Raw genomic sequence first — 27,322 nt, 5'->3', positions numbered from 1 at the left:
TCATATAGGTTTGGAACATCATGAGGGTGAGTAAATGATGACAGAATTTTCATTTTTTGGGTGAACTATCCCTTTAATTGATCTTACCGTGATCCCCCCACCCCCCACCCCACTGGAGACCAAGACAGAAATACTGATAAAGAACAGGATTTTTGCAGTGCAGCACTATCAGCATGAAAAGCTTTAAAGCATGACAGTGTTAGTCACAGTTAGTAGCTCACCGCCACATCTGAGTCTGACCCTCCGTTTTAAAGCCCTAGGTTGAGCTGTTTCTCTGACGCAAATATATTCCTAAAGCGTTCTCTGTTTCCTGCCACCCTTCAAGCGCTTTTCTCACAGGTCAGCACATGGACATGAGAAGATCAGTTATACAAGACGGTGATGATGGACATGAAAGCTAATAAAAAGGGCATTTAACTGTGATTTGTGGGGTCAGCAATATTGGCTTGAGTAAATGTATTGATTTTCTTATTTAATTATTTTGACTTGATCCAATTTAATCTTAAAATCTCAAAATAATTTTCTTTAAATAAATGCCTTTTTTTCACTGGATGCATTATATGCCATTAAATACCAGTTACTACTGTGATTGTTCCTACAATAAATATGTAACTAATAATAATAATAATAATATAATTTATAGTTATTAATAATACATAATAATAATACAAATTATAAGTGGTGGTGTTGAAAATATTGATAATACAAACATTTAATATCTTAATAATTATTATAAACATTTATTATTTTTGTTGTTGTTGTTGCTGTTGTTGTTTGATGACGATTATTATTATAAATACCATCTGTAATACTACTAGCAATAATAATATTAATAATTAAAGCAATACTGTGTATAATTGTTATAATATGTGATTGTTTAGATAATTATAATAATTCAATAAAAAAATATATATATATATATATATTTGATTTAGTAACTGTTTATTTATATTTTTGTATATTTTGTGTGTATATATATATATATATATATATATATATATATATATATACACACAGTACAGTCCAAAAGTTTGGAACCACTAAGATTTTTAATGTTTTTTAAAAGAAGTTTCATCTGCTCACCGAGGCTACATTTATTTAATTAAAAATACAGTAAAAACAGTAATATTGTGAAATATTATTACAATTTAAAATAACTGTTTTCTATTTGAATATATTTCACAAAGTAATTTATTCCTTTGATGCAAAGCTGAATTTTCAGCATCATTACTCCAGTCTTCAGTGTCACATGATCCTTCAGAAATCATTCTAATATGCTGATTTGCTGCTCAAGAAACATTTATGATTATTTTCAATGTTGAAAACAGTTGTGTACTTTTTTTTTCAGGATTCCTTGATGAATAGAAAGTTCAAAAGAACAGCATTTTTCTGAAATACAAAGCTTCTGTAGCATTATACACTACCGTTCAAAAGTTTGGGGTCAGTGAGAATTTTTAGTTTTAGTTTTTTGAAAAGAAATTAAAGAAATGAATACTTTTATTCAGCAAGGATGCATTAAATCAATCAAAAGTGGCAGTAAAGACATTTATAATGTTACAAAAGATTAGATTTCAGATAAACACTGTTCTTTTGAACTTTCTATTCATCAAATAATCCTGAAAAAAAATATTGAACACAAATATTTTGTACAATTGTACACATTAAATGTTTCTTGAGCAGCAGATCAGCATATTAGAATGATTTCTGAAGGATCATGTGACACTGAAGACTGGAGTAATGATGCTGAAAATTCAGCTTTGCATCACAGGAATAAATTACTTTGTGAAATATATTCAAATATTCTATTACTGTTTTTACTGTATTTTTAATTAAATAAATGTAGCCTTGGTGAGCAGACGAAACTTCTTTTAAAATCATTAAAAATCTTAGTGGTTCCAAACTTTTGGACTGTACTAATATATATATTTATAATAATATATATAATAATATAATATAATATATATATATATATATATATCTTTTTGTAAGGATCCCATCCTGGTGCTTATTATAGACACTTGATCAGCTTTTAAATTTATTTTAGGTGTAATTGAATTTATTTTGAATCAAGTCGACACTTAATCAGAATCTAATTGTATATAGAAATTGGTTCAAATACTCAATCCTTTTCATAGGGTCTGATTGTAATATTTTTCATTGGGAGTTTTTTTCAGTCAAATGTATGTTTCCTCCTTCAAATGAAGGATCACCTTATTTGCCCTGGTCTCCCAAGGCATTTGAAGGCATTCAATCCATTACGGTTCACCTACGATGTGATGAATCATTCATTTAATCACTCAGAAGAAGCACGGCAATGTATAGCCATGATTAAAGGGCCGTTTCCTGCGTCATGTTCAAAAACGCAATGCCTCATGTTTGCTGGCCGTATCCCCTGGGTCGTCCGATATAGGCTCGTTCACTTCAGTGCACCCGTATCTCACATATCCCTTCACCTCTACTCAGAGCTGTTTACCTCCATTCAGACATTAGCGATTCAGCGCACAGAGCGTCACTGGGCTTCAAGGTTGGACTGACCGCAGATTAGAGGGAACACGACCCCCCCGTCACCGAATGTCAGTGAGGCTGCAGGCGATTACAAGCAAATTTCAACCCTTCAGCCTCGGCACTCATCAGCCCCTCAAATGCTTCCACAGATGGTACACAAGGGCAGGGCCTCGGTGTCAGCCTTTATCCAACTTCAACCCGCAGAGAGTCATTTGAGATGGAAATATATTTGAACATTCAATTCTTTTATTAGTTTGCCTGCTTACCTTTTACACCTTCTTGAGGACTTTTCAAATCTATCTGCTGTGTGATGCAGCAGTACTTTTTTATTGTTTGATGTTTGATCTGTTGTTCATTCAAATTTATTGTATTGAACTAACACATTTATTTGCAAGGAAGTGACATTTTAGCCCCACCCTCTCAGACTCACGGCATTGGTTGAATCAGTCAAGCTGCTCTATAGGTGTATATCAGTGACAAAAGTCTTTGATTTAAAATAAAAAAAGTATATCCAATCTTGCATTTTAGTGGTTACAGTTTAACCTGTTTATTTACACTTCATTTTGTGATTAAAAATGCAATAATTTATCTTTCAGAATTCATTCCAAAATATTCAGAAAACTTTTTTGAAAATACCATCTTTATTATTCAACAGGTGATGATAGTATAATAATTAGTAATAATAATTAAATCTCAAAGTATTTATATAAAATACACAATTAGTTAAAACAATATAGAAATATAATAAAACAACATATACATAATTAGTAGTAACAAAATATTATAAACAATAATAATATAATCACAATACTTAGTAATAATAATAAAGTATTCATATTTATTAACTAAATAATCACACACATATATAATAATAATAATAATAATAATAATAATAATAAATTAAATAATTATAATATCATATAGTAGTATATTATTTTATTTATATAATTAGTAATAATTAATAAAATATGACATAAAATACTGACTATAATAAAGTAATATATTTAACTTTATTTCAGTGTTATTATATTATAATTTTTCTTTATATAAATATATTAAAACAACATATACATAATTAGTAGTAACAAAATATTATAAACAATAATTATATTATATATATATATTATATAATCGTAATACTTAATAAATACGAATACTTTATTATTACTACTAACTAAATAATCACACACATATATAATATACATATAATAATAATAATAAATTAATTAAATAATTATAATATCATATAGTAGTATATTCTTTTATATAATTATATTAGTAATAATTAATAAAACATTTATGACATAAAATACTGACTATAATAAAGAAATATAGTTAACTTTATTTCAGTGTTATTATATTATAATTTTTCTTCATAGTAGTATTAACTATAGCGTGTGGAATTTCATGGCTTTTTGTGCAATTTTTCTCTTAATGGCAAATAGATGTTTGGGGAAAGAGTATTTGGTTTAGATTTACGTTGCTGCATCACAAATCATTATTGTGAATGTGGTTTCTGCACACTGTTGTTGATATGATTCTTGTCTAAGGCTTGTCTGGAGCATCAGTTGTTGTCAGGGCATTGTTTAGCAGGTGGGAATGTCATTGGCAATCCAAGTGATCCAAAGACATGCTGCTGACGACTTTAAAGCAGAGAATTCCTGAGGAGATGAATGGAGACAGCAAGAGGCTGAGAACGGGCTGCCGTAGTTGATGACACTGGAGTAAAGCAACAGCAGCGCTCTGAGAGGCAGACTGCCTTTTGTAAACTTGCAGTTGATTGGCTTTGACAGGGAATTCGAACAGGACGGCGGCGCCTCAGTGAGTGTGAATCAGTCGCACCTGAAAGATTGTTTCACATGGAGATGGTTTCATGGGAAGGTGAAGCTGATATAAGGAGGTAATCAAGCAGAGAAATGAAAACAGGTAAAGCTGGACACAATTTTCTCTCATCATTTCTCACAATCATATCAGCCGTAATCGCATGAGAGTGAGTGTGTGTATGTGTGAGAGAGAGAGAGATACTAAGCCGGTTTCTATGCCCTGTTATAATCAGATTTACCCCATGGATGTATTTAATCAGGGCTCTTCAGGTAGTCATCTCAACAGATGTATTAGCCAGGGCAGATCAGCAGCACCAAACCGAAATGGAGAGAAAATAAATGAAAAATATTTACTGTTTTCAAACACTAACACTATAGAGTGCCCCAGGGATGACGCGTTTTTGTAAGCAAAACCCGGAAGTGAGTTAGCATTTAAGGACTTCCGGTTCCAACGCCGTAAAGTCTATGGGTTTTTTGAATGGGTTTTTGCTAAATCGCCTGAAATAAGGTCTGTGGTTAACAAAGCCTCTAAATACTTTCACGTTTTGATCTATGACATAAAACACACCAGTTATAACCCACTTGTGATTTTTTTTTTTAAACTTTTACTGTGTCTTAAAATCGGCGGTTGCTAACAAATTGATAAAAGGGACTACTTCCTTTGGCGGGGACTTTAGACGTCATCATTAAAAACGGGACATTTGGACAGCATTTCTCATGAAAAAGTGGATAAGTATTCATACACAGCGCAGATTATAATCAGTCAGCATGTTTTTAAATAGAGTTGTTTTCTAAATAAAGTTTGAGGAAGCTTGCTGGTGACGACGGTGATCCGCGACCATGGTGTGCTGTAGTCCGTTTATAGCCTACTGTTAGCCTTTTATATCTGACGACTTTATTTAGGCTTCAAAATCTATAAATGTTGTGTTAACTTGTAAAGATTATCTTGATAGACAAAATGTGTAAGTGTCATAACCCTTTGTTAAACACAGAGCTTATTTTCTGCGATTTTCCAAAAGTCTATGGGAAAAATGAATAGGCTTTCAGTCGAGGGAACCCGTGCGCCGCTAACTTCCGGGTTGGCCTACAAAAATGCGCCATCCCTGGGGCACTCTATTTACTGTTTTCTTTAATACTAATCAACTAGATTTAAATATATTTATTTATGTAACATTTTTATGTATACCAATCAGGTATAACATTATGAGCACTGACAGGTGAAGTGAATAACACTGATTATCTCTTCATCACGGCACCTGTTAGTGGGTGGGATATATTAGGCAGTGATGTATCACTAAAAGTGAACATTTTTTCCTCAAAGTTGATGTGTTAGAAGCAGGTAAAATGGGCAAGAGTAAGGATTTGAGCGAGTTTGACAGGGGCCAAATTGTGATGGCTAAACGACTGGGTCAGAGCATCTCCAGAAATGCAGCTCTTGTGGGGTGTTCCCGGTCTGCAGTGGTCAGTATCTATCAAAAGTGGTCCAAGGAACCAGCGACAGGGTCATGGGCGGCCTAGACTCATTGATGCACGATTTTTATATCACAAAGTTTGTGCTCCAAAAGAAAGAAATCCTGTCTTCAAAATATTTAAGGCGAGAACTGTACATTAATTCTATCTGATTAATAAGCTATGAATATTCATGACGCACATGAAAATCAGCACTGCTTCCATTTCATTTCCTTCAGTGTCATGTTCAGGCCTCTGTCAGCATATAGACGCAGGTATTTGCATTGAGCGCACACATTTGTATTGACTCGGTCAGCGATTATATTCCCTGGACATATAAAAGCACATTGTCAGAACCCTGAGAACACACCTCTTTACGTTTTTGCGATGATTCAAACAATTTTAATGTCACAGGTGTATATGAAACTGGTGAATTTAGTTTTGGTAATGAATTTAGACAAATTTTAAACTTAAAGGGTAATTAATTACTCACCCTCATGAAAGACTCGTTTATCTTCAGAACACAAATTAAGATATTTTTGATAAAATCTGTTGGCTCATTGAGGCCTCTATTGACAGCAAGATAATTAACACTTTCAGATGCCCAGAAAGCTACTAAAGACATATTTAAAACAGTTCATGTGACTACAGTGGTTCAACCTTAATGTTATGAAGCGACGAGAAAAAAACAAAATAATGACGTTATTCAACAATATCTAGTGATGGACGATTTCAAAACGCTACTTCATGAAGCTTCGAAGCTTTACAAATCTTTTGTTTCGAATCAGTGGTTCGGAGCGTGAATCAAACTACCAAAGTCACGTGATTTCAGTAAACAAGACTTCGTTACATCAAAAGTGTTTAGAAAAATTCAATGGTTCATGTGACTTTGGCAGTTTGATTCACGCTCTGAACCACTGATTTGAAACAAAAGATTCGTGAAGCTTCAAAGTTTCATGAAGCAGTGTTTTGAAATCGCACATCACTAGATATTGTTGAATAAAGTCGTTATTTAGCTTTTTTGGTGCACAAAGTGTTCTCGTCGCTTCATAACATTAAGGTTGAACCACTGTAGTCACATGAACTGTTTTAAATATGTCTTTAGTTCCTTTCTGGACATTGAAAGTGTTAATTATCTTGCTGGCAATGGAGGCCTCACTGAACCATCAGATTTTATCTAAAATGTCTTAATTTGTGTTCCGGAGATGAACGAAGGTCTTACGGGTGTAGAATGACATGAGCGCGAGTAATAAATTACATTATTTTCATTTTTGGGTGAACTAATCCTTTAATTTCTTGTCAAAAGTTTTGATCCATGAATTAAACAAACATGTTACCTGTTAGCATTTAATGCTAAAAGCAAGAGAAACCAAGCCCATTCATCCATCCATCCAGATTATGCACAAAATATCTTCTCAGCATTAGGCCGTCACCTCAGGGGAGCCTACAGGAACTATATTTAGGCCCATTGCTGGTGAAATGATGTTCAGGTGAATATCCTTGAATATTTAAATGTTCTAGACCACAATGTGCCATTCCTGTCTGCATTTTACATAAGCTGTGTGTGATGCACTTGTCTCTCATTTCCCAATCTCTCTCTCACCTTGTAAAAATATTAATTTTGTCTTACTTTCATAATTCAGCAGTACCGTGGCCTCTCCAAGCAGCACATATGGCCTCTCATTTTAGCCCCAAAATCAAAATGGACTTTTCTTGTTCAAAGAGTTCACACTAGCCGAGAAATACACCCCAGTTGCCTTTGATTTCCAGATGCGAGGTAATGCATATCTGTCTTCTGAATCTGAAATGAAGTGCCTTACTTCATGGTGGAAAAGTGTTATTTAAGTGTGCCCAAAAAATCAGACAGATATAGGCAAATGCTTTTATCAGCACTGGCTTGAAAGCTTTCAATATTATATAAGCAAATACACAGAAGTAAAAATCTTTCGGGACTGATTTTAAAAATCTGCTTCAGTGCAGATTGTGCAGCCAATTGGAGTTCAGGTCTGGCTCATATATATAAAAAAATTAGTTTAAACCAGCATATTATTGGCATCCAATAGCCACATAGAGTATAGAGACTGATGAGACTGATACATAGACATAGAGACTGATGATCTTAGCTTGCTTTCAATTTTATTTTGATAAGGCATATGAAGACAAGATACGGCATTCAAACCGATGCAATACAGTCAACAGAAAGTTAGCTCCCACTACTTGCTCCTTCAAACCCTATCAAACAATCCTCCATGGGGAAATAATGAAGAAAACAGAAGTGATCACTAGTGATGTCCGGTTCGCGAACGTATCATTCTTTTTAACCGGTTCTTTTCAGTGAACCGGTCGAACCAAATTGGTCTGAATCGTTCCAAACAGTTCGCATCTCCCGCATCTCTTAATTCAAAATACAAAACGTTTATTGTGCTTTTCCAAATACACCATAGCAGATTAATAGCATATAATACTGCACATAATAAACTACATGCCAACATGAACATAATATTTTGTACACAGATCAAACTAATGTGCAGAAATAGTTCTACAAATTTATTTTTCTATAGTAATGTTATTTAAAAAGCAATATAGTGAAAGTTGTGCAGTTGTGCTTTCAGGTTATTTTTTTTTTTAAAGATTTATTTGTTTTATAAATAATCCATGAACAGCTTATTTAATTTCTAAACAAGGTGATATAAAGATGAAAAAATTACGTAATCAAACTACAGCGAGAGCAAACAAGCGACTCCTTTTGAATCGCTCTCTCGCGGTTCTCGAATCTCAATCTCGTTCTCGAGTAGAACCGGTTGCAACGGTTTTCGGATCATCAGTACACAACCGAAGAACCGCTTCTTTCAGACGTGTCCGATTTGAGAACCGATGATACTGCGCATGCGTAATTCAGCGTGTGATCTGAAGCTACCGAAGCTACCATCACAGCACCGGTTAACTAGGACAACTGATGCTATGAGAGGATTCGAATGAGGGGCCAATCTGGCGAAACGTACGTTTATTTAATTACAAATAAATCGTAATGTGAGAGGATCATGGTTTCTGCTCTGATGAAGACTAATTTATTCACTTTATAACTGTAAAACTTTGTTTGCACATCACTGCCTGTATATGTCATGTGTTTGGATGCTTTAGATGCAAAACTAAATTGTAAGAAACGCTTCAGATTATAATGTTTTAGTTGACTGATGTTATGATTACTGACTTTATATATTTGAATGTGTTAAGTTTTTTCATCCCGGCCCGCGATAGACGATGTCATCGCGGATGACGTCATTACGTCGGAGCGTAAAGGAACCGGTGAACCGTTTTTTTCAACCGGTTTATTGAATCGAACTGTCTGAAAGAACTTCCCATCACTAGTGATCACCTGTGCCCACGTGACAGTGAATAATCAATAAGAAATAACAAAGAATTAGCAGATGTTTAGTGGCTTTAACTGGTCAATCAGGTGAAAATGTGTCCAGAAACCTCATTTAGCACTCTTGCAGTGCACGAAATAAGCGTTTTTAGCTTTTTTGTTGTTAAAAAGTGCCTTATTTTTTTGTATGTGTCTATATATTATTGAAAAAAATTAAAAGGATGTCTGGGCATGTATAAAATTTGTTCCTGACAGTTTGATTCATTGTGGTGAAGTCAGTTTAACAATTGTATGGCAATAAAAGCCAGAATAATGTCTGATTGGACCAATGTTATTAAATGCGAATGATAATGCTTTATCTCAGCAGACGTAGTCTCTGCAGTCCTGTTAGTTTAGTTGCTAGTGTCTGGCTATCAGTTTTCTTATATTGGATGAGTTTTAGCTGGACTTTGAATCCATACCTTGGTGAGATGATTGAGTAACTTTGCTGTTCTTTAAACCTTAGTCAGATTAGATGCCATATTGAATTTAACACGGATGCAAACCAGGCTATGAGGGATAAACATAGGGTCCCTAATCAGAGGCCGCATCTTTCAGGAGCTGCATTTGAAGGCCAATTGCATCACAGTGGCGCAACGAAGGCTGTCCCAATTCAAAGGCTCCTTCGTTTCCAGTGCCACGAAGGATAGAACGAGTGCTGATTGGTGTGTTTGAAAGCAGGTGTCTACCAGTGGATCCCTAATATATCTGCTGTTAGACGGATCTGATGATAGACGTCTGCTTTCAAACATTCCCTTATGTATAAGCGCTCAGTGAAGAACATGTTTTTGAAGTGTTGATCATTGTAGCCAATCACAGACGTATCTGTTGAGCATGTGAACACAATAGCCAATCATAGGTGTTTAAGAATCTGCTCAACAGTGCTCATAATGCTAGGGGGGAATGCTGGTATCATCACATTTTTTAAAGGTGCCATCAAACGTTTTTTTTACAAGATATAATATAAGTCTAAGGTGTCCCCTGGATGTGCCTGTGAAGTTTCAGCTCAAAATACCCCATAGATTTTTTTTTTATTAATTTTTTAACTGCCTATTTTGGGGCATCATTAAATATGAGCCGATTTATGCTGTGCGGCCCCTTTAAATCTCATGCTCTCCGCCCACAGATCTCGCGCTTGCCTTAAACAGGGCCTAAACAAAGTTCACACAGCTAATATAACCCTCAAAATGGATCTTTACAAAGTGTTCGTCATGCATGCGTCGGATTATGTGAGTATTGTATACTGTTATATTGTTTACATTTGATTCTGAATGAGTTTGAGGCTGTGCTCTGTGGCTAACGGCTAATGCTACAATGTTGGAGAGATTTATGAAGAATGAAGTTGTGTTTATGAATTATACAGACTACAAGTGTTTAAAAAGGAAAATAGCGACGGCTCTTGTCTCTGTGAATACAGTAATACAGTACATTAGCAACATGCTAACAAAACATTTATAAAGACAATTTACAAATATCACAAAAAATATCATGATATCATGGATCATGTCAGTTATTATTGCTCCATCTGCCATTTTTCGCTGTTGTCCTTGCTTGCTTACCTAGTCTTTGTGTTCGACTTTGAATGCGTGGCCTTTGAAATCTGCGTCATTTGATGAATTCAACCTCTTAATTGGGACACAGCTTTACAGTCTTTACAATGGCACGCACTGTATAAAATTCCTTGATCACTTTTTGAACTTTTTAAAAACTTTTTTTCAATTGAAACTTTTTTTCCTTTTTTTCTGAAAGACGTTTTGTCATCTGAACAGTCAGTATATGTTGTTAAGCAACAGGATCCATTGAACACCCTCTACTTCTATCCCTCACATCCTCATTTTCATTCAAATAACCGCTTGGTAATTTAATGATAACTGTCATCTGTTTATCTGCTAATTTGGCAATTAACTGTTGTGACAGGCATCACAAAGTATTTATTTGTGGTTATGATGGATTTTATGGCACTGTGTTGATAAAATGTGACTTTAAATATGGGTCATTTCATTTCTGCTCATTAAAGACAAAGTAACGCACAGATGGATTTGTCAGGTAAGATGAGAGATAACGAGCAATGAATACAGGCAACAAATTTCTGAGTGGAAAAATTAATGGAAAAATAAATCATTTTCTAACTGTTTTCTGAAATAACAATAGAATAAAGTTTTACAATTGTGTTTTTCTTTCAGGCCTGGGAAGTCATGGAAATGTTAAATATAGGTTGACATAAGGTTGATTCTTTCAGTAGCATTTCATTTTTATTTAATGTCTTCTCACAAGCTGACTGTTATTATTGATTATGATTATTAGCCTCATCTGACGACCCATCCGTTACTCACATTTTGAAGTAAAATCAAATCTTGTTAATCACCCACTTGATTAATCTTAATTTTTTTTTTGAATTGCTAGAATTAATAAGAATGCTCAATTAAAAAAGGCTACCCTAATGTCGAATGCACTGTAATTTTTCACAGAAACATGAAATGGCTTTTCTGAATTCGTATTTTAAAGGGATAGTTCACCCAAAAATAAAAATTTGATGTTTATCTGCTTACCCCCAGGGCATCCAAGATGTAGGTGACTTTTTTTCTTCAGTCGAACGCAAATTATGATTTTTAACTGCAACCGCTGCCGTCTGTCAGTCAAATAATGCGAGTGGATGGGAACTTCTACTATAAGAGTAAATAAACAAATCCAAATTAAACCCTGCGGCTCGTGACGACACATTGATATCCTAAGACACGAAAGGATTGGTTTTTACGATAAACTGAACAGTATTTATATAATTTTTTACCTCTAATACACCACTATGTCCAACTGCGTTCAGCACTCGTTTAGTGAGGTCTGATTGCGCTCTGACAACGGCAGTGATGTCTCGCGCATATACTTCAAGGAGTGTTAGACATTACTGCCATTGTCAGAGCGCGATCAGACCTCACTAAGCGAATGCTGAACACAGTTGGACATAGTGGTTTATTAGAGTTAAAAAATTATATAAATACTGTTCAGTTTATCACACAAACCGATCGTTTCATGTCTTAGGACATCAATGTGTCATCACAAGCTGATGGGTTTAATTTGGATTTGTCTGTGCATGTTTTTTTTACTCTTATAGACGAAGTTCCCTTTGACATGCATTATTTGACTGACAGACCGCAACGGTTGAAGTTAAAATTCAACATTTGTGTTCTACTGAAGAAATAAAGTCACCTACATCTTGGATGCCCTGGGGGTAAGCAGATAAACATAAAATTTTCATTTTTGGGTGAACTATCCCTTTAATGGCTCATGTGTTTTAAGTATTTTCGCATTGGCATTGAACACCTGATCATTGGTCATTTCTTTGGCATGATGGGAAGGTCATTAAAGCCAACATGTAAAGCAAACAGCAGGGATTGTTTCTCTCATGGTGAAGTTCACAAGCCAAAAGATTGATTTATTTATTTTCCCCTTTAGAGTGAGAGTTTTGTGAAATCAAAGATGATTTGGTTGAGAGCTCAAGGGACTGGATTATGATATCGTTGCTAAGTATGTGTCTTGCAAATCCCCAGTGTCTGATTTCTTAAGAATGTTTGATTACCCTCAGAAGACTCAGCCTCAGTTCATGCATTAATTATGCGCAAAATTTACATAAACAGTCAATATGGAACTTGGAAACGACACTGTTATTACTTGGTGATTTGTTTGACCTGACTCTTTGTCATTATTAGGTTTGAAATGCTGCTTCTTTCAAAAAAGTACCAGAAAGTACCATGGTATTAACATTTTTCAGAGGATCTATATATCTATATATTTGGGGTCAGTAAGAACTCTTATGCTCACCAAGCTGCATTTATTTGATCAAAAATATATCCATTTTTTTTTTTTCAAATAATACATTTTAAAGTGTAATTTATTCCTTGAGTGTCACATGATACTTCAGATATCATTCTAATATGCTGATTTGCTGATCAAGAAACATTTCGTATCAATGTTGAAAATTTTGAAAAGTTATGATTTTTTTGTATTTTGGAAGTTTGAAAGTACAGCATTTATTTGTATTTGTCTTTATTGTCACTTTTGTACGGAAGAGGATTAGGGCCAAACAATAATAAAAAAATAAAGCCATCTCGAGATTAAAGTTGTTACAATTCGAGAAAAAACTCGTTAAATTTCGAAAAAAAGTTGAAATAAAATGTTGAGAATAAACCCATTAAATTACGAGAAAAAACGCGTTAAATTTCAAGAAAAAAGTCGAGATAAAATGTTGAGAATAAACTCATTCAATTACGAGAAAAAAGTCGTTAAATTATGAGAACAAATTCGTTAAATTATGAGAAAAGTGTCGTTAAATTGAGAAAAAAGTTGAGATAAAATGTTGAGAATAAACTCATTAAATTATGAGAATAAAGTCATTTAAATTACGAGAAAAAAGTAGTTAAATTATGAGAACAAATACATTTGTTTTCTCTCGTAATTTAACAACTTTATCCTCAACATTTTATCTCGACTTTTTTCTCGAAATTTAACGAGTTTTTTTCTAGTAATTTAATGAGTTTATTCTCAACATTTTATCTCGACTTTTTTCTCTAAATTTAACAATTTTTTTCTCGAAATTTAACAACTTTAATCTCGAGATGGTTTTATTTTTTTATTATTGCTTGGCCCTAATCCTCTTCCGTACTTTTGATCAATTTAATGCTCCCTTGATGTAAATAAAAATTCATTTCTGTCAAAAAAAAATCTTACCGACTTCCTGAAAATAAAACATACAGTACACTAACAATTCAGTTTTCCTGCAATAAAAAATAAGCAATATTGTGAATTTTGTAATTATTTTCACGAATATTTAATTTGCAAATTAACTTTCTTTAAACTTCATAAGATAATGACAAGTCTGATTCATTTCTGTGAATAAGCTCCAGCTGTCCATTTCAGTAAATCCATTCAAATATGATTCATCATCACTTTGAATTGTTCACTGAGATTTCTTTAGCAGTTTTTGTATATTAAAATGCTTTAGTAAAAATATGCATTTCAAATTTACTTTGCTAAATGCCATGCTAAATGAATATGATGGTCTTTTACCAGCATTGTGATTGTGTTGATGTGTTGTTTTGTCTGCAGGCACGACCAGACAGCCCAAAGAGGGGGAGGTCCCAGGTGTGGACTACAACTTTGTGAGCGTTGAGCGGTTTATGGAATTAGAGAAAAGTGGGGCCTTGTTAGAAAGTGGAACGTACGAAGGTAAGTGAAATTCCACGTTAAACCTCCTACATCTCCATTAATCATTACCACATAAAATAAAGCTTATGCCACACCTGTTACGCCATAGTGGCCTGGAATATGAATTTCCTAAATTTGCTCGATGGTACCGCGAAAGAGAGCGTGTATGTCTTTGACATTGAGCAAAGGTATTCAGAACTAGTGCAGTTTGGTCTCTTGAGGACCGACTGAGGTGTGTGGACTACTTTCAGATGCAGGTTTCATTTCTCTTCATGAGGAGAGGATATCCTTCCCATGATTCTGAGGCACAGTATCGTTCATAACCAGTGTTGGAGAAAGTTACTTTTAAAAGTAATGCATTACAATTAGGGCTGCACGATTAATCCCATGAGATTGTCATGCGTGTCTCATCAGTAAAGCCGGTTCTGTGATTAGCGGTAAATGCCCATCACCTGCTTTCAAATGGAGCGGCACTTAATATACAGAGCCGTAGTTCGCAGACAAGCTACGCAATATCGCGTTCATAATCGCAGATGAATCGCCTTCGATTATGAACGCGATATTGCGTAGCTTGTCCGCGAACTACGGCTCTGTATATTAAGTGCCGTTCCATTTGAAAGCAGGTGATGGACATTTACCGCTAATCACAAAACCGGCTTTAATGATGAGACACGCATGACAAACACATGCGATTAATCGTGCAGCCCTAATTACAATGTTGCGTTATTCCTTAACTAACTGCGTTACTTTTTATGTAAAGTAGTGTGCCATTACTTTTACTCACCTGGGCTGGGCTTGCTTTATAAATAACAAAAAAAAGAGAAATATTTTGGCAAATGTAAAGGTCCTTTCACGACAGAAGTGAAATGAATAAGCCTCAGACTGAAGGAAATGCAAATTCACGCCTGTACAGTAGAGGGCGCAGCTCAAACAAACCTTTCAGCTGTGCTGCCATTCAGGATTGCAGAAGAAAAGTATGCAGGAGAAGAAAGTTCAACACTCTTACTTAAGCAATAAAAACAAAAGAATGAAACACAAATGTGATATTTATCTAGAGTCATTTTTGCTTATTAGTATGGTTGAATTGGATCATCGAACGTCAGCAGTACAATTAAGTACATAGTTTATTTGTGTTATTTAATTATTAAGGGTTTGTGCAATATTCTGAGTTTGCATTTCACTGTTTTTATTGATTTTAAGGAATATTGAATCTGTTTTTGTGCAAGTGAGATAAGTAAATACCTGCTCACATTTATTTAGTTTAGAACTACATGTTCGCACACGCCTCTGCACTTAGTTTTTCTTAACATGTGGACAGGCGAGCTGTCAATCAATAAATGGGAAAACAAAGTAACTTGCATTACTTATTTGAAAAAGTAACTTGTATATATTCTTGTAAATTTAAAAGTAAAGTGTTACTTTAGTAGTTACTTGAAAAAAGTAATCTGATTACATAACTCGCATTACTTGTAATGCATATAACAGCTTCAGTCAGGCACTTTGCGAATAACTTTGTTTACTCTAAAATGACAGAGAAATACAAATTTGAGATTTTTGACATTTTATTTTATAGCTTCGACAAATTACATTTCATAGGGATCATTTTGATTATCGGCAGATATTGGGGGATTTTTCCCTTTTTACATTTAGATTATCTAAACTCATCTAAAACTCACTTAAATTTAAACTTTAAAACATTGATTATAAATTTTTCATGCTGTACATTATAATGCCTAAATTCACTTGTAGCATTTTTTAGAGTTTTATTTTAATTTAATTTCTGTTTTTAATTCATTTATTTAAAATCAGCTGTTTATCGGTAAAGGCCAGCATTTTAATATATATAATGTATTATATTCAAATAGAAAAACGTTACTTAAAATTGTAATAATGTTTCACAATAATACTGATTTTAATGTACTTTTGATCTAATAAATGCAGCTTGGTGAGCATAAGAGAATCCTTTCAAACACATTGCAACTGACCCCCAAATTTTTTATACAGTATAAATGAACCAAAATTTTGCATATGCAAATATTTGTCCAATCAAATGCTCTCTAGAATGAGAATGTACTATCTTCCTCTGACTAGCAATAGCTATTCTCAAAACATGGTTCATGTCAACACAATAAAAACGTAATTTAATAGGATATAGAATATAAGATATTTAAATGGAAGTCAGCATAACTGTTGGTATATTGAGGTGATTCCATGTCACTTTAAGGTAACCCAATCCCAGTCTATGATTCTGGGTCAGAGGCTGTAATTTAAATGAATCTATGAACTTCACCTCTTCTGTTCCTGTCCCTACAGACGTGCAAATGAATTCATAAATCCTGTGCCGTACCTACACAGGAGCTCAGTTTTTAATCATTAAACAGATTTCCCTGGATACACATGATTTCTTTTCAATCTTGAATGAAACGATTGAGTCACCAGTGAACGAGGGTGCTGTAACGGCAAACATCACACAGAACAAAAAAACTCCAGCAAAGTTCATGAACAAAAAACATGATTGAAAAGTTACTTGAAAAGCCAGACTTCACCTTTTCGCATGCCAAGGAGATTTTTAAGTCCCCCCAATTTTTTTGTTTGTTTCTAGATAACTTCTATGGCACGCCAAAGCCTCCTGCCGAACCCACGCCGATGCTGTTTAATGTGACGGACCAACTCTTGCCCGGTGCCCGACCCAGTGCAGAGGGAAAAAGGAAGAGAAACAAGTCCGTCAGCAACATGGAGAAAGACAGCATTGAGCCACCAGAAGAAGAGGAGGAAGAGAGCCCTGTCGTCAATGGCAACGGCATCGCAATCACACCAGGTTACTACCTGCCACTGTTACCTGGCGCTTTATTTCAACTCTTCTGTTGCTCATAACTCCAAGATGAGGTTTTTGAATCATACTGAACAATTGAGGCTCTTAAAAATAGGGCTGGTGGCCTTTTTTTGTTGTTATTTTCATTAGGAAAATGCATTAAGCATACATGTCCATGAACATTTCTGATGCAGATCTTTGAATCAGTGTTTTGATTTAAATTATTGAAATTCACTGAAACATGTGTCCTAACTTCTTTGATGCTTTCAAGATGAAATTTGACTAGCAACTTCTTTCAAAAACTCTTCCTTGTCAATGTTCCATTGTAAAAAAGAAGTACACTTTAGCATACTTTCAAAAAGACTACTATTAAAGGGTTAGTTCACCCAAAAATGAAAATTCTGTCATTAATTACTCTCCCTCATGTCGTTCCACACCCATAACACCTTCATCTTCAGAACACAAATTAAGATATTTTTGATGAAATCCGTTGGCTCAGTGAGGCCTGCATTGCCAGCAAGATAATTAACACTTTCAGATGCCCAGAAAGCTACTAAAGACATATTTAAAACAGGTCATGTGACTACAGTGGTTCAACCGTAATGTTATAAAGTGACGAGAATACTTTTTGTGCGCCCAAAAAAACAAAATAACGACTTTATTCAATAATATCTAGTGATGGGTGATTTCAAAACACTGCTTCATGAAACTTTGAAGCTTTACAAATCTTTTGTTTCGAATCAGTGGTTCAGAGCGTGTATCAAAAGTCACATGACTTGAGTAAAGGAGGCTTTGTTACATCATAAATGTTTTGAAATTTCAATGGTTCATGTGACTTTGGCAGTTTAATGCGCTCCGAACCTCTGATTTGAAACAAAAGATTCGTAAAGCTTCAAAGCTTCATGAAGCAGTGTTTTGAAATCGTCCATCACTAGATATTGTTGAATAAAGTCGTTATTTAGTTTTTTTGGCGCACAAAAAGTATTCTCGTCTTTAGTAGCTTTCTGGGCATCTGAAAGTGTTAATTATCTTGCTGTCAATGGAGGCCTCACTGAGCCATCGGATTTTATCAGATATATCTTAATTTGTGTTCTGAAGATGAATGAAGGTCTTACGGGTGTGGAACGGCATGAGGGTGAGTAATAAATGACATTATTTTCATTTTTGGGTGAACTAACCATTTAAGGAAATCATATACTTCAGAAGAATATAATGTACGATGAAAGCTTGTAAAGCAATTTAAAAGATAATTGCGAATTTTTACCTCACAATTCTGACTTTTTTTTTCTCGTTATTGTGAGTTTATATCTCGCAATTCTGACTTTATAACACGCGGAAATGCAAGATATAAACTTGCAATTCTGAGAAAAAGTATTTTTTTCCCTCAGAATTGGACTTTATAAAAAGAAAAGAAGTCAGAATAGCAAGGAAAAAAGTCAGATAAAAAGTAAGATGAAAAAAAATACCTTTTTGTTTATCATGTGGTGAAAACAAGCTTAAAGGGTTAGTTCACCCAAAAATGAAAATTCTGTAATTTATTTCTCACCCTCATGTCGTTCCACACCCGTAAGACCTTCGTTCATCTTTCGAACACCAATTGAGATATTTTTGTTGAAATCCGATGACTCAGTGAGGCCTCCATTGAGAACAATGTTACTGCACCTCTCAAGATCCATTAATGTACTAAAAACATATTTAAATCAGTTCATGTGAGTACAGTGGTTCAATATTAATATTATAAAGCGACGAGAATATTTTTGGTGCGCCAAAAAAACAAAATAACGACTTATATAGTGATGGCTGATTTCAAAACACTGCTTCAGGAAGCATTGGAGCACAGTGAATCAGCGTATCGAACCATGATTCGGATTGCGTGTCAAACCGCCAAACTGCTGAAAACACGTGACTTTGGTGCTCCGAACAGCTCCCTATGCAGGCTTCACGGAGCCATCGGATTTCGACAAAAATATCTTAATTTGTGTTCCGAAGATTAATGAAGGTGTTACAGGTGTGGAACGACATGAGGGTGAGTAATTAATGACATTATTTTCATTTTTGGGTGAACTAACCATTTAAATATATACTTAAGTGTGAACTGAATGTAATGTTTTGGAAACTTAATTGCAATTAAATTAAGTTGTATTATAGTGCAAATTTATATCAAATGCAATTAGTTTTTTTTTTTAAGTGTTTTTTTTAACTCACTTAGGTAAAGACTTAATTGCATTTTTTATATGCAATTCTAAGTTACTTCTGTTGTCTTTGAAATATGGTTAAAGTGTACGGCCGAATGTACTGACTAGCTTTTATGTTATCTAACATATACTTTAAAGTCATTTCAATTGAAACTTTAATGCATTTACATTTATTTGAACTGTCATATTTGTAATGATAAAGTTGCAATTTAGTGCATTTAAAATACATTACATATAACATCAAAGAACACACTACAGTAAAAATTGCAATCACATGCGTAATATGTTAGTCAGCACATCAAAGTATAGCCAATTTCTTTAAAGAGCAAGAAAAGATTATTATTATAGATTATATTTGAAATGTACTGTTTAACTTTTAATTTGATATTATAATTTTTTTTTAAAAGTGTACTTAAGTGTGTTAAGATACATAATCATGAAATTGCAAATAGCCTTTTATTTTAAGTACTTTTTTAAAAATTAGCTTTTAAGGTTTGAAGTACACAACAAGTGCACATTTAAGCACACTTTTTCACAAAGGTTTGACTTTGCCAGTCTTAATCATTACTTGTTTATTTAATGTAACCGTATCTCTTTCTACCAGCCTTTTCTAATAATCTACTGTAAGTCTCTCAGTCAGAAGGTCACGCTTAACACTCATTCCTTTTGTTTTCCTCACAGAATCGAGCGAACATGAGGACAAGAGCACGGACGCTTCTGGAGACGTGCCCGTCCAGCCATGCCCACCTGAGACCCCCACCCTCACCGCCACAGATGCCCCTGAGGAGGAAGGAGACTCCCCCAAGTCCCCACAAGACTCCCAGGAGAATGACGAACTGGGCCCTTTGCCAGACAACTGGGAGATGGCCTACACTGAAAAAGGAGAAGTTTACTTCATAGAGTGAGTGAAGTGCACTTCAAAGCACACTTCATAATGAAAGAGGTGTGAACATATGGAGCGCTACCTGTTGCAGTGTCCTCTTTTACAGATTGTTACGGAAGTCTGAATTATTTATGTGTGCCGTATTGAGCTCACTCAGTTTAATGCAGTTCAGTTGACTGCATTTTGGAAATGGTTTGATGGATTCATACACAGTAGGGTTGGAAATGTAGCTAAAATCAGCGCTCTGACGGACCTTAGAAACACTTTCCTTGTGGATATTTCAGTAGTTATTATGTGTGTCCCATATTTTGTCGACTGAACCAGCAGTGCCAATCATTTGTGAATTAATCATTCTTTTCAGTCAGTTCTTTCTTTTTGGTGATTTGGCGAAACGAGTTTGCAAAACTCGATTCACATTCGTTTGGACCACTCTCTCACTGAATCATCAGTAAAACAAAGACACAATTTCCAAATAGACTTTTCTTTATAGTAAATTTAGGCAGTGAGTATAGTATTTATTTGGATGTTTACATTTGATTCTGAATGAGTTTGATGGTGCTCCGTGGCTAAAGCTAACATTACACACTGTTGGAGAGATTTATAAAGAATGAAGTTGTGTTTATGAATTATACAGACTGCAAGTGTTTAATAATGAAAATAGCGATGGCTCTTGTCTCCGTGAATACAGTAAGAAACGATGGTAACTTTAACCACATTTAACAGTACATTAGCAACATGCTAATGAAACATTTAGAAAGACAATTTACAAATATCACTAAAAATATCATGTTATCATGAATCATGTCAGTTATTATCGCTCCATCTCCCATACCTTGTCTGTGCACAGATCCAGACGTGAATACTGCCTTTCCTTGTCTAATGCCTTGAACATGAGCTGGCATATGCAAATATTGGGGTCATACATATTAATGATCCCGACTGTTACGTAACAGTCTGTGTTATGTTGAGATCCGCGTGTTTTCCGGAAGTCTTTTAAACAAATGAGATTTACATGCGGTGGCCGTGCTGTTGGAGCATTTCCTGAGCATCAACCCGCTGAGCGAACAGCAAAATGCAGACGACTTCACAAAACTAAGGATGAGCATAGAAAACAGAGAGAGAATTAAATTCAGTGCTTTTATTTCCAACATGTGCTCATTCATGGCTGTATTATTTAATTCATACAAAGATTATTGGCACAGGACTTGACGGATTATCTTACATGGCTCCTTGAGCTTGTCTCTATTTCTTAGAGACAAGCTACATAAACTAGTTACATTTCAGGCATTTATATAACACATCTAATTTGTGCATTAATGGCTGTTATGTTAAATAAAGTTTACTAATTACAGCAAAGCAGGTAAGTATACTTTACATGTGCACGCCGTTGTCTCGTCTCCCCTCAGATGCACTGAAATGGCGATCCTGCACGCAATTCTCAAAACACCCACAAGATGGCGACGATTATCGGTAAATCCGATATTACAAAACTGTAATATCGGAGCAGAACTAAGTAACTTTTACATCCTTACGATGGTTAATTGACTTGTAGTGGTGTGTTTGAGGCGAGCACTAACCCCCTCTGGCACGTCTATACCAGAAAACAGCACTTGCAAGTTGAGCTTCGCCGACCCGACACAATCTCGCCTCATGTTCACGTTCACGTGAGAGTGACAAACTGCTTTACGGTAATTAAAAAAAAATGTATATATTATGACTTTATAAGGCAATTTCGAAAATTACCCACCTCCATCGAGATTTCTTGTACTGTATTTGCAGAACTACTGCGCTGGTGAGCGTTGTAGTCGTAGTCCAGAGCTGCGCTTGGAGTATTTACGACAGTGTGATTCACTGAAGGAACCTGTAGGGGGAGCTTCACAAATCTTACTGAGTTTTTAAAGAACACGTTTTGATAGATCTAAAATGCTGCATGTGGACTTCCATGAACTTTTTGATCATTGAATAAAATTTTTGTTTAAAATCTATTCCTTGAAATGGACATTTTGAACTGATTTACAGAAATCTTTTTAACTTTTTAACTCTAATGTCTAAGAAATTTAAATCCTCAATACTATTAGAACATCTATTTTATCACTCTTAACACACTTTGAATAAATACTTTTATTATTTTCTATATTTTGAATCATCATGAATTTCATGACAGTATTTTAAAATAGCATGAACATTCAGTATATATCACTTAGCGTTAGTACATGGTGCAACTTCAATTCTATCATGAATCATCATGATAAATGGATCACCATAAAAACTGAATCTGCAGAGTAGCAGAGCGAGAGAAAGATGTTCCTCTTCCTCCATCTGTCCCTAATGAGAAACGAGGGACTTATTAAAACTATTGATTGTCATTGTTTTAACTGGAAACCCCCAACCACTGTGACTGAGCTGAGGCGTTCTGGGATATCTAGTCTAAAATGTTTTACATTTCAAAGTGAAGCTTGTACCAACGTTTGGCTGACATAACATAAAGATGATTCCGATTTGAATCATGGCAACTAAACTCTATCATATGTATTATTAATTGTTACAAAATTCTTTTCCTTTCAGTCACAATACCAAAACGACGTCATGGCTCGACCCTCGACTAGCGAAGAAAGCCAAGCCCCCAGAGGAATGTGAGGAAGATGGTGAGTGCACTGGTGTTTTACCGTGTGTGTGAGTATGTTTCTCCTTTTTTTCACCTGGAGAAATTTGATGTTGTGACCTCTACATGTATTTTCCCCCTCGGAGACATACGCTTGAGAGAGTGTAACATGAATTCTGAGGGGGAGATTTCCATTTTGTGCGTTTGTTCACAATGTCAGGACATGCTCAGATTGTGCTCTGGGTTCATGAAACATCCAGAAAGACAAACTCTACTAGCTCATGATGATTACACACTGTGTTTATGAATGACTGAATGGATTGGATAAAAGAAAGTTCATTTAGCATTGATGCATCAGTTCATCTCTTAAATCTTTCTTTTTTCTTTTTTCCCTGTTAAACCATCTATTTTGTGCATTCAACCATCCATCTTTATAGTCATTCATTAGTTTAACATTAGTCCATTAAGCATCTATCCTTCCTTCCTTCCTTCCTTCAGTCATTCATTCGATTGCTTGTTCAATCACTTGTTCGTTTGTCCATCCATCCATCCATCCATCCATCCGTTTGTTAGTAAATTCATCCATTAAGCCATTTATCGTCTATTCATTTATTCATTTGCCTGCTGATTAATGTTTATGCACCCATCCATCCATTCATCTATTGCTTGTTGATTCATTTGTTTATTTGTTCATCCATCCATCCATCCATCCATCCATCCATCCATCCATCCATCATCCATCCATCCATCCATCCATCCATCCATCCTTTCTCCATTTGTTTTTCTTCATTCATTCATCCATTAAGCCATCTATCATCTATTCATTGAATTGCTTGTTGATTCATTTGTTTATTTGTTCATCCATCCATCCATCCATCTATCCATCCATCCTTTCTCCATTTGTTTTTCTTCATTCATTCATCCATTAAGCCATCTATCATCTATTAATTGTATTGCTTGTTGATTCATTTGTTTGTTCATCCATCCATCCATCCATCCATCCATCCATCCATCCATCCTTTCTCCATTTGTTTTTCTTCATTCATTCATCCATTAAGCCATCTATCATCTATTCATTGAATTGCTTGTTGATTCATTTGTTTATTTGTTCATCCATCCATCCATCCATCCATCCATCCATCCATCCATCCATCCATCCATCCATCCATCCATCCATCCTTTCTCCATTTGTTTTTCTTCATTCATTCATCCATTAAGCCATCTATCATCTATTAATTGTATTGCTTGTTGATTCATTTGTTTGTTTGTTTGTTCATCCATCCATCCATCCTTTCTCCATTTGTTTTTCTTCATTCGTTCATCCATTAAGCCATCTATCATCTATTAATTGTATTGCTTGTTGATTCATTTGTTTGTTTGTTTGATCATCCATTCATCCATCCATCCATCCATCCATCCATCCTTTCTCCATTTTTTTTTCTTTAATCATTCATCCATTAAGCAATCTATCATCTTTTAATTGTATTGCTTGTTGATTCATTTGATTGTTCATTCATTCATCTATCCATCCATCCTTTCTCCGTTTGTTTGTTTCTTCATTCATAGCTTAATGGCTAGCCATCTATCATATATTCATTGAATTGCTTGTTGATTCATTTGTTTGTTCATTCATTCATCCATCCTTCCTTTCTCCATTTGTTTTTCTTCATTCATTCATCCATTAAGCCATCTATCATCTATTAAATGAATTGCTTGTTGATTCATTTGTTCATCCATCCATCCATCCATCCATCCATCCATCCATCCTTTCTCCATTTGTTTGTTTTTTCATTCATGGCTTAATGGCTAGCCATCTATCATCTATTCATTGAATTGCTTGTTGATTCATTTGTTTGTTTGTTCATCCATCCATCCATCCATTCATTCTCCATTTGTTTGTTTCTTTCATTCATCCATTAAGCCATCTATCATCTATTCATTCATTCGTTTGCTTAGTGATTCTTTCATTTGTTTGTTTGCATCCATCCTTCCATGTTTGTTTGTTTGTTTATTCGCCCATCATTTATATCTGTCATCCATTCATTCGTTTGCTTGTTCGTTCATTCATTCAATCAACCATTTGTTCGATCATAAATTTATTTGTTAATCTGTAAAGCCATTCATACATTAGTTGTTTGTTCATACATTCATTCATCCTTTAAGTATCTATCCTCCTTTGATTTGTTTGTTCATTCATTTGTTTGATAAGAAAGGGATGGATCCTATTTTTCATTCATCTATAAAGCCATTCATCCTCCTTTCCATTCATTTTTTAGTTTGGTCAAGCATTCATTCATCCATGGCTTCATTCATTCATTCATTCATTCATTCATTCATTCATTCATTCATTCATTCATTCATTCATGGTTTAATTCATTCATTCATCCACCCATCCATGGCTTCATTCATTCATTCATTCATTCATTCATTCATTCATTCATTCATCCACCCATCCATGGCTTCATTCATTCATTCATTCATTCATTCATTCATTCATTCATTCATTCATTCATCCACCCACCCATCCATGGCTTCATACATTCATCCATTCATCCATCCATGGTTTCATTCATTCATCCACCCATCCATGGCTTCGTTCGTTCGTTCGTTCATTCATTCATTTCATTCATTCAATCATCCATCCACCAATCCATGGCTTCATTCATTCATTCATTCATTCATCCACCCATTCATGGCTTCATTCATTCATTCATTCATTCATAATGCATGGTGGTTCTATGTACCCAAATCTATCATCTTTGAAACCTTCTGTTGAATTAAAATGCAATTTAATGGGGCCAGAGAAATCAATATCTCTTTCCACAGGCCTTTTAATGCCTTTCTGTGACATGACTACTAATATCCCTCTCCGTAGTACAACATAGATCTATTTTTTGGGCAGGTCTGTACAACAATGTAAGCTCATACAGAATCATGATTGATTTCCATTGAGTTCAATACTACCTGCTGCGTAAAAATCACTTTGTGTATTGCAAATTTGATCCACATCTGTCTTCAAAGTTCAGACATGTACATAATTCAGAATTTAATTCAGGTGTCTGTTAGATAATGATCCTCATTGGGCGGCACAGATTCATCATAAATTCCCATCAAAGGCTTGATAAAAGATGCTCTGTTAGTGTCAACCTGATTTTGCCTTCAAAATCAATGTTAGTCACAACACTTAAACATCTTTGTGTAATTTCAGAGGCGTGGCTGTTTAATTTAGAAACAATGGAATCATTTTTCCATTGTTCAAACGCTCCAAAATGTACTTGGTGCTTGCTAATTAATGAGCCCTGCTGGTTGGTTTTGATAGCACAAATTTCACAGCACATTTAAAGACGCATCCGGCACACGCTCATATTTACACTTGTGCATTCAATGCACTCAAATATACATAAGCCACTCAGTGAATGAAAGAACCTGAAAAAGAGACTTCTCCCATAGTTGCCATGGCAACTGCCAATGGAGGACCATTGATTTAAGGAGGCTTGAGAAAAGATATTTAAGGTGGTCTGGGTTAGATAATTGCCTTAAAACCATGAATGGCCCGTAATGGTCTTGCATAAAAAAAAACAACAACAGGATTTTCTCGAAACAATATGTGGGATTTTCTCTAAAAGTGGTACATTAATAATCTATTAAATTGCAATATTCTGTACATATTGAATAGATAATATATTTGAACTTTTTGAATATTATAATTTATTATTTATTTAAAAAATCTTCTAAATGTGGTACATTAATCATCTGTATTATTTGATTACAATTATATTTTGAACTTATTTTGAAATACTGGATTAGTGGTTTGTGGTATTGTGGGAATGTTAAGTAGGTAATATATTTAAAAAAACATTTAAAGCAATAAAGAAGGTAGTACTATTTGTTAAATTTATAAACATTTTTAACTTATGGGGGTTTGCAGTATTGCGGGAGCATTATGTATTTAAACATTTTGAATATTATTTGTTTATAATTTATTATTTATTAAAAACAGAAGTCTAAGAGCATGACATCATATCCTGTTGTCCATATTCATTGTATTTATGAATAATTTCCAACATTTTTTAATTTATTTAATGTAATTTTTTTTACATTTTTAATCTGCAATAATGTTTGCTCATGCAGGAACGTTGAGTAGATAACATTTTGTAGATTATTATATTTTATATGATTATTTATTAAAAACACTAACCAGTTGCAGTTTTGCACCTCCATATAAGTTACAAATAGGTGTTATAAAGTGAAGTGATAAATATGACCTGTTATAAATTAGATTAAATATTTAACATTGCGAATATAACTCTGCTTGGATACATTTTGATTCATTTGGCTTTGATTTCTTCCATACCAAGCTATAATCTTTGAAAGAAAGCTCCAATAAATCCAGCCAAGGTTATGTCACACTTCTCACTATTTTCTATTAAGAAAGTGTCGCCATCTGG

At 34.5% G+C, this 27,322-nt stretch overlaps 1 protein-coding gene across 5 annotated transcripts in view; it reads left to right on the top strand.

Moving 5' to 3' along the window:
* magi2b (membrane associated guanylate kinase, WW and PDZ domain containing 2b) overlaps positions 1-27,322 on the top strand; it is a 134,628-nt gene that overhangs the window by 46,355 nt on the left and 60,951 nt on the right. For all 5 annotated transcript variants that reach the window (XR_010893875.1, XR_010893874.1, XM_067378981.1 and 2 more), the window contains exons 3-6: positions 14,284-14,403; positions 16,985-17,200; positions 20,071-20,290; positions 22,838-22,917. Coding sequence is in view for 3 of the 5 variants with exons in the window: in XM_067378981.1 (XP_067235082.1) it covers positions 14,284-14,403; positions 16,985-17,200; positions 20,071-20,290; positions 22,838-22,917 (636 nt within the window). In the remaining 2 variants the exon portion in view is untranslated. The remainder of the gene's footprint in view (positions 1-14,283; positions 14,404-16,984; positions 17,201-20,070; positions 20,291-22,837; positions 22,918-27,322) is intronic.

Source organism: Chanodichthys erythropterus, chromosome 24 (genome assembly GCF_024489055.1).
Source record: "Chanodichthys erythropterus isolate Z2021 chromosome 24, ASM2448905v1, whole genome shotgun sequence".
NCBI classification, from domain to species: Eukaryota; Metazoa; Chordata; class Actinopteri; order Cypriniformes; family Xenocyprididae; genus Chanodichthys; species Chanodichthys erythropterus.
The sequence above is the reverse complement of the archived record's forward strand: the minus strand, read 5'-3'. Positions and strand labels throughout refer to the sequence as shown.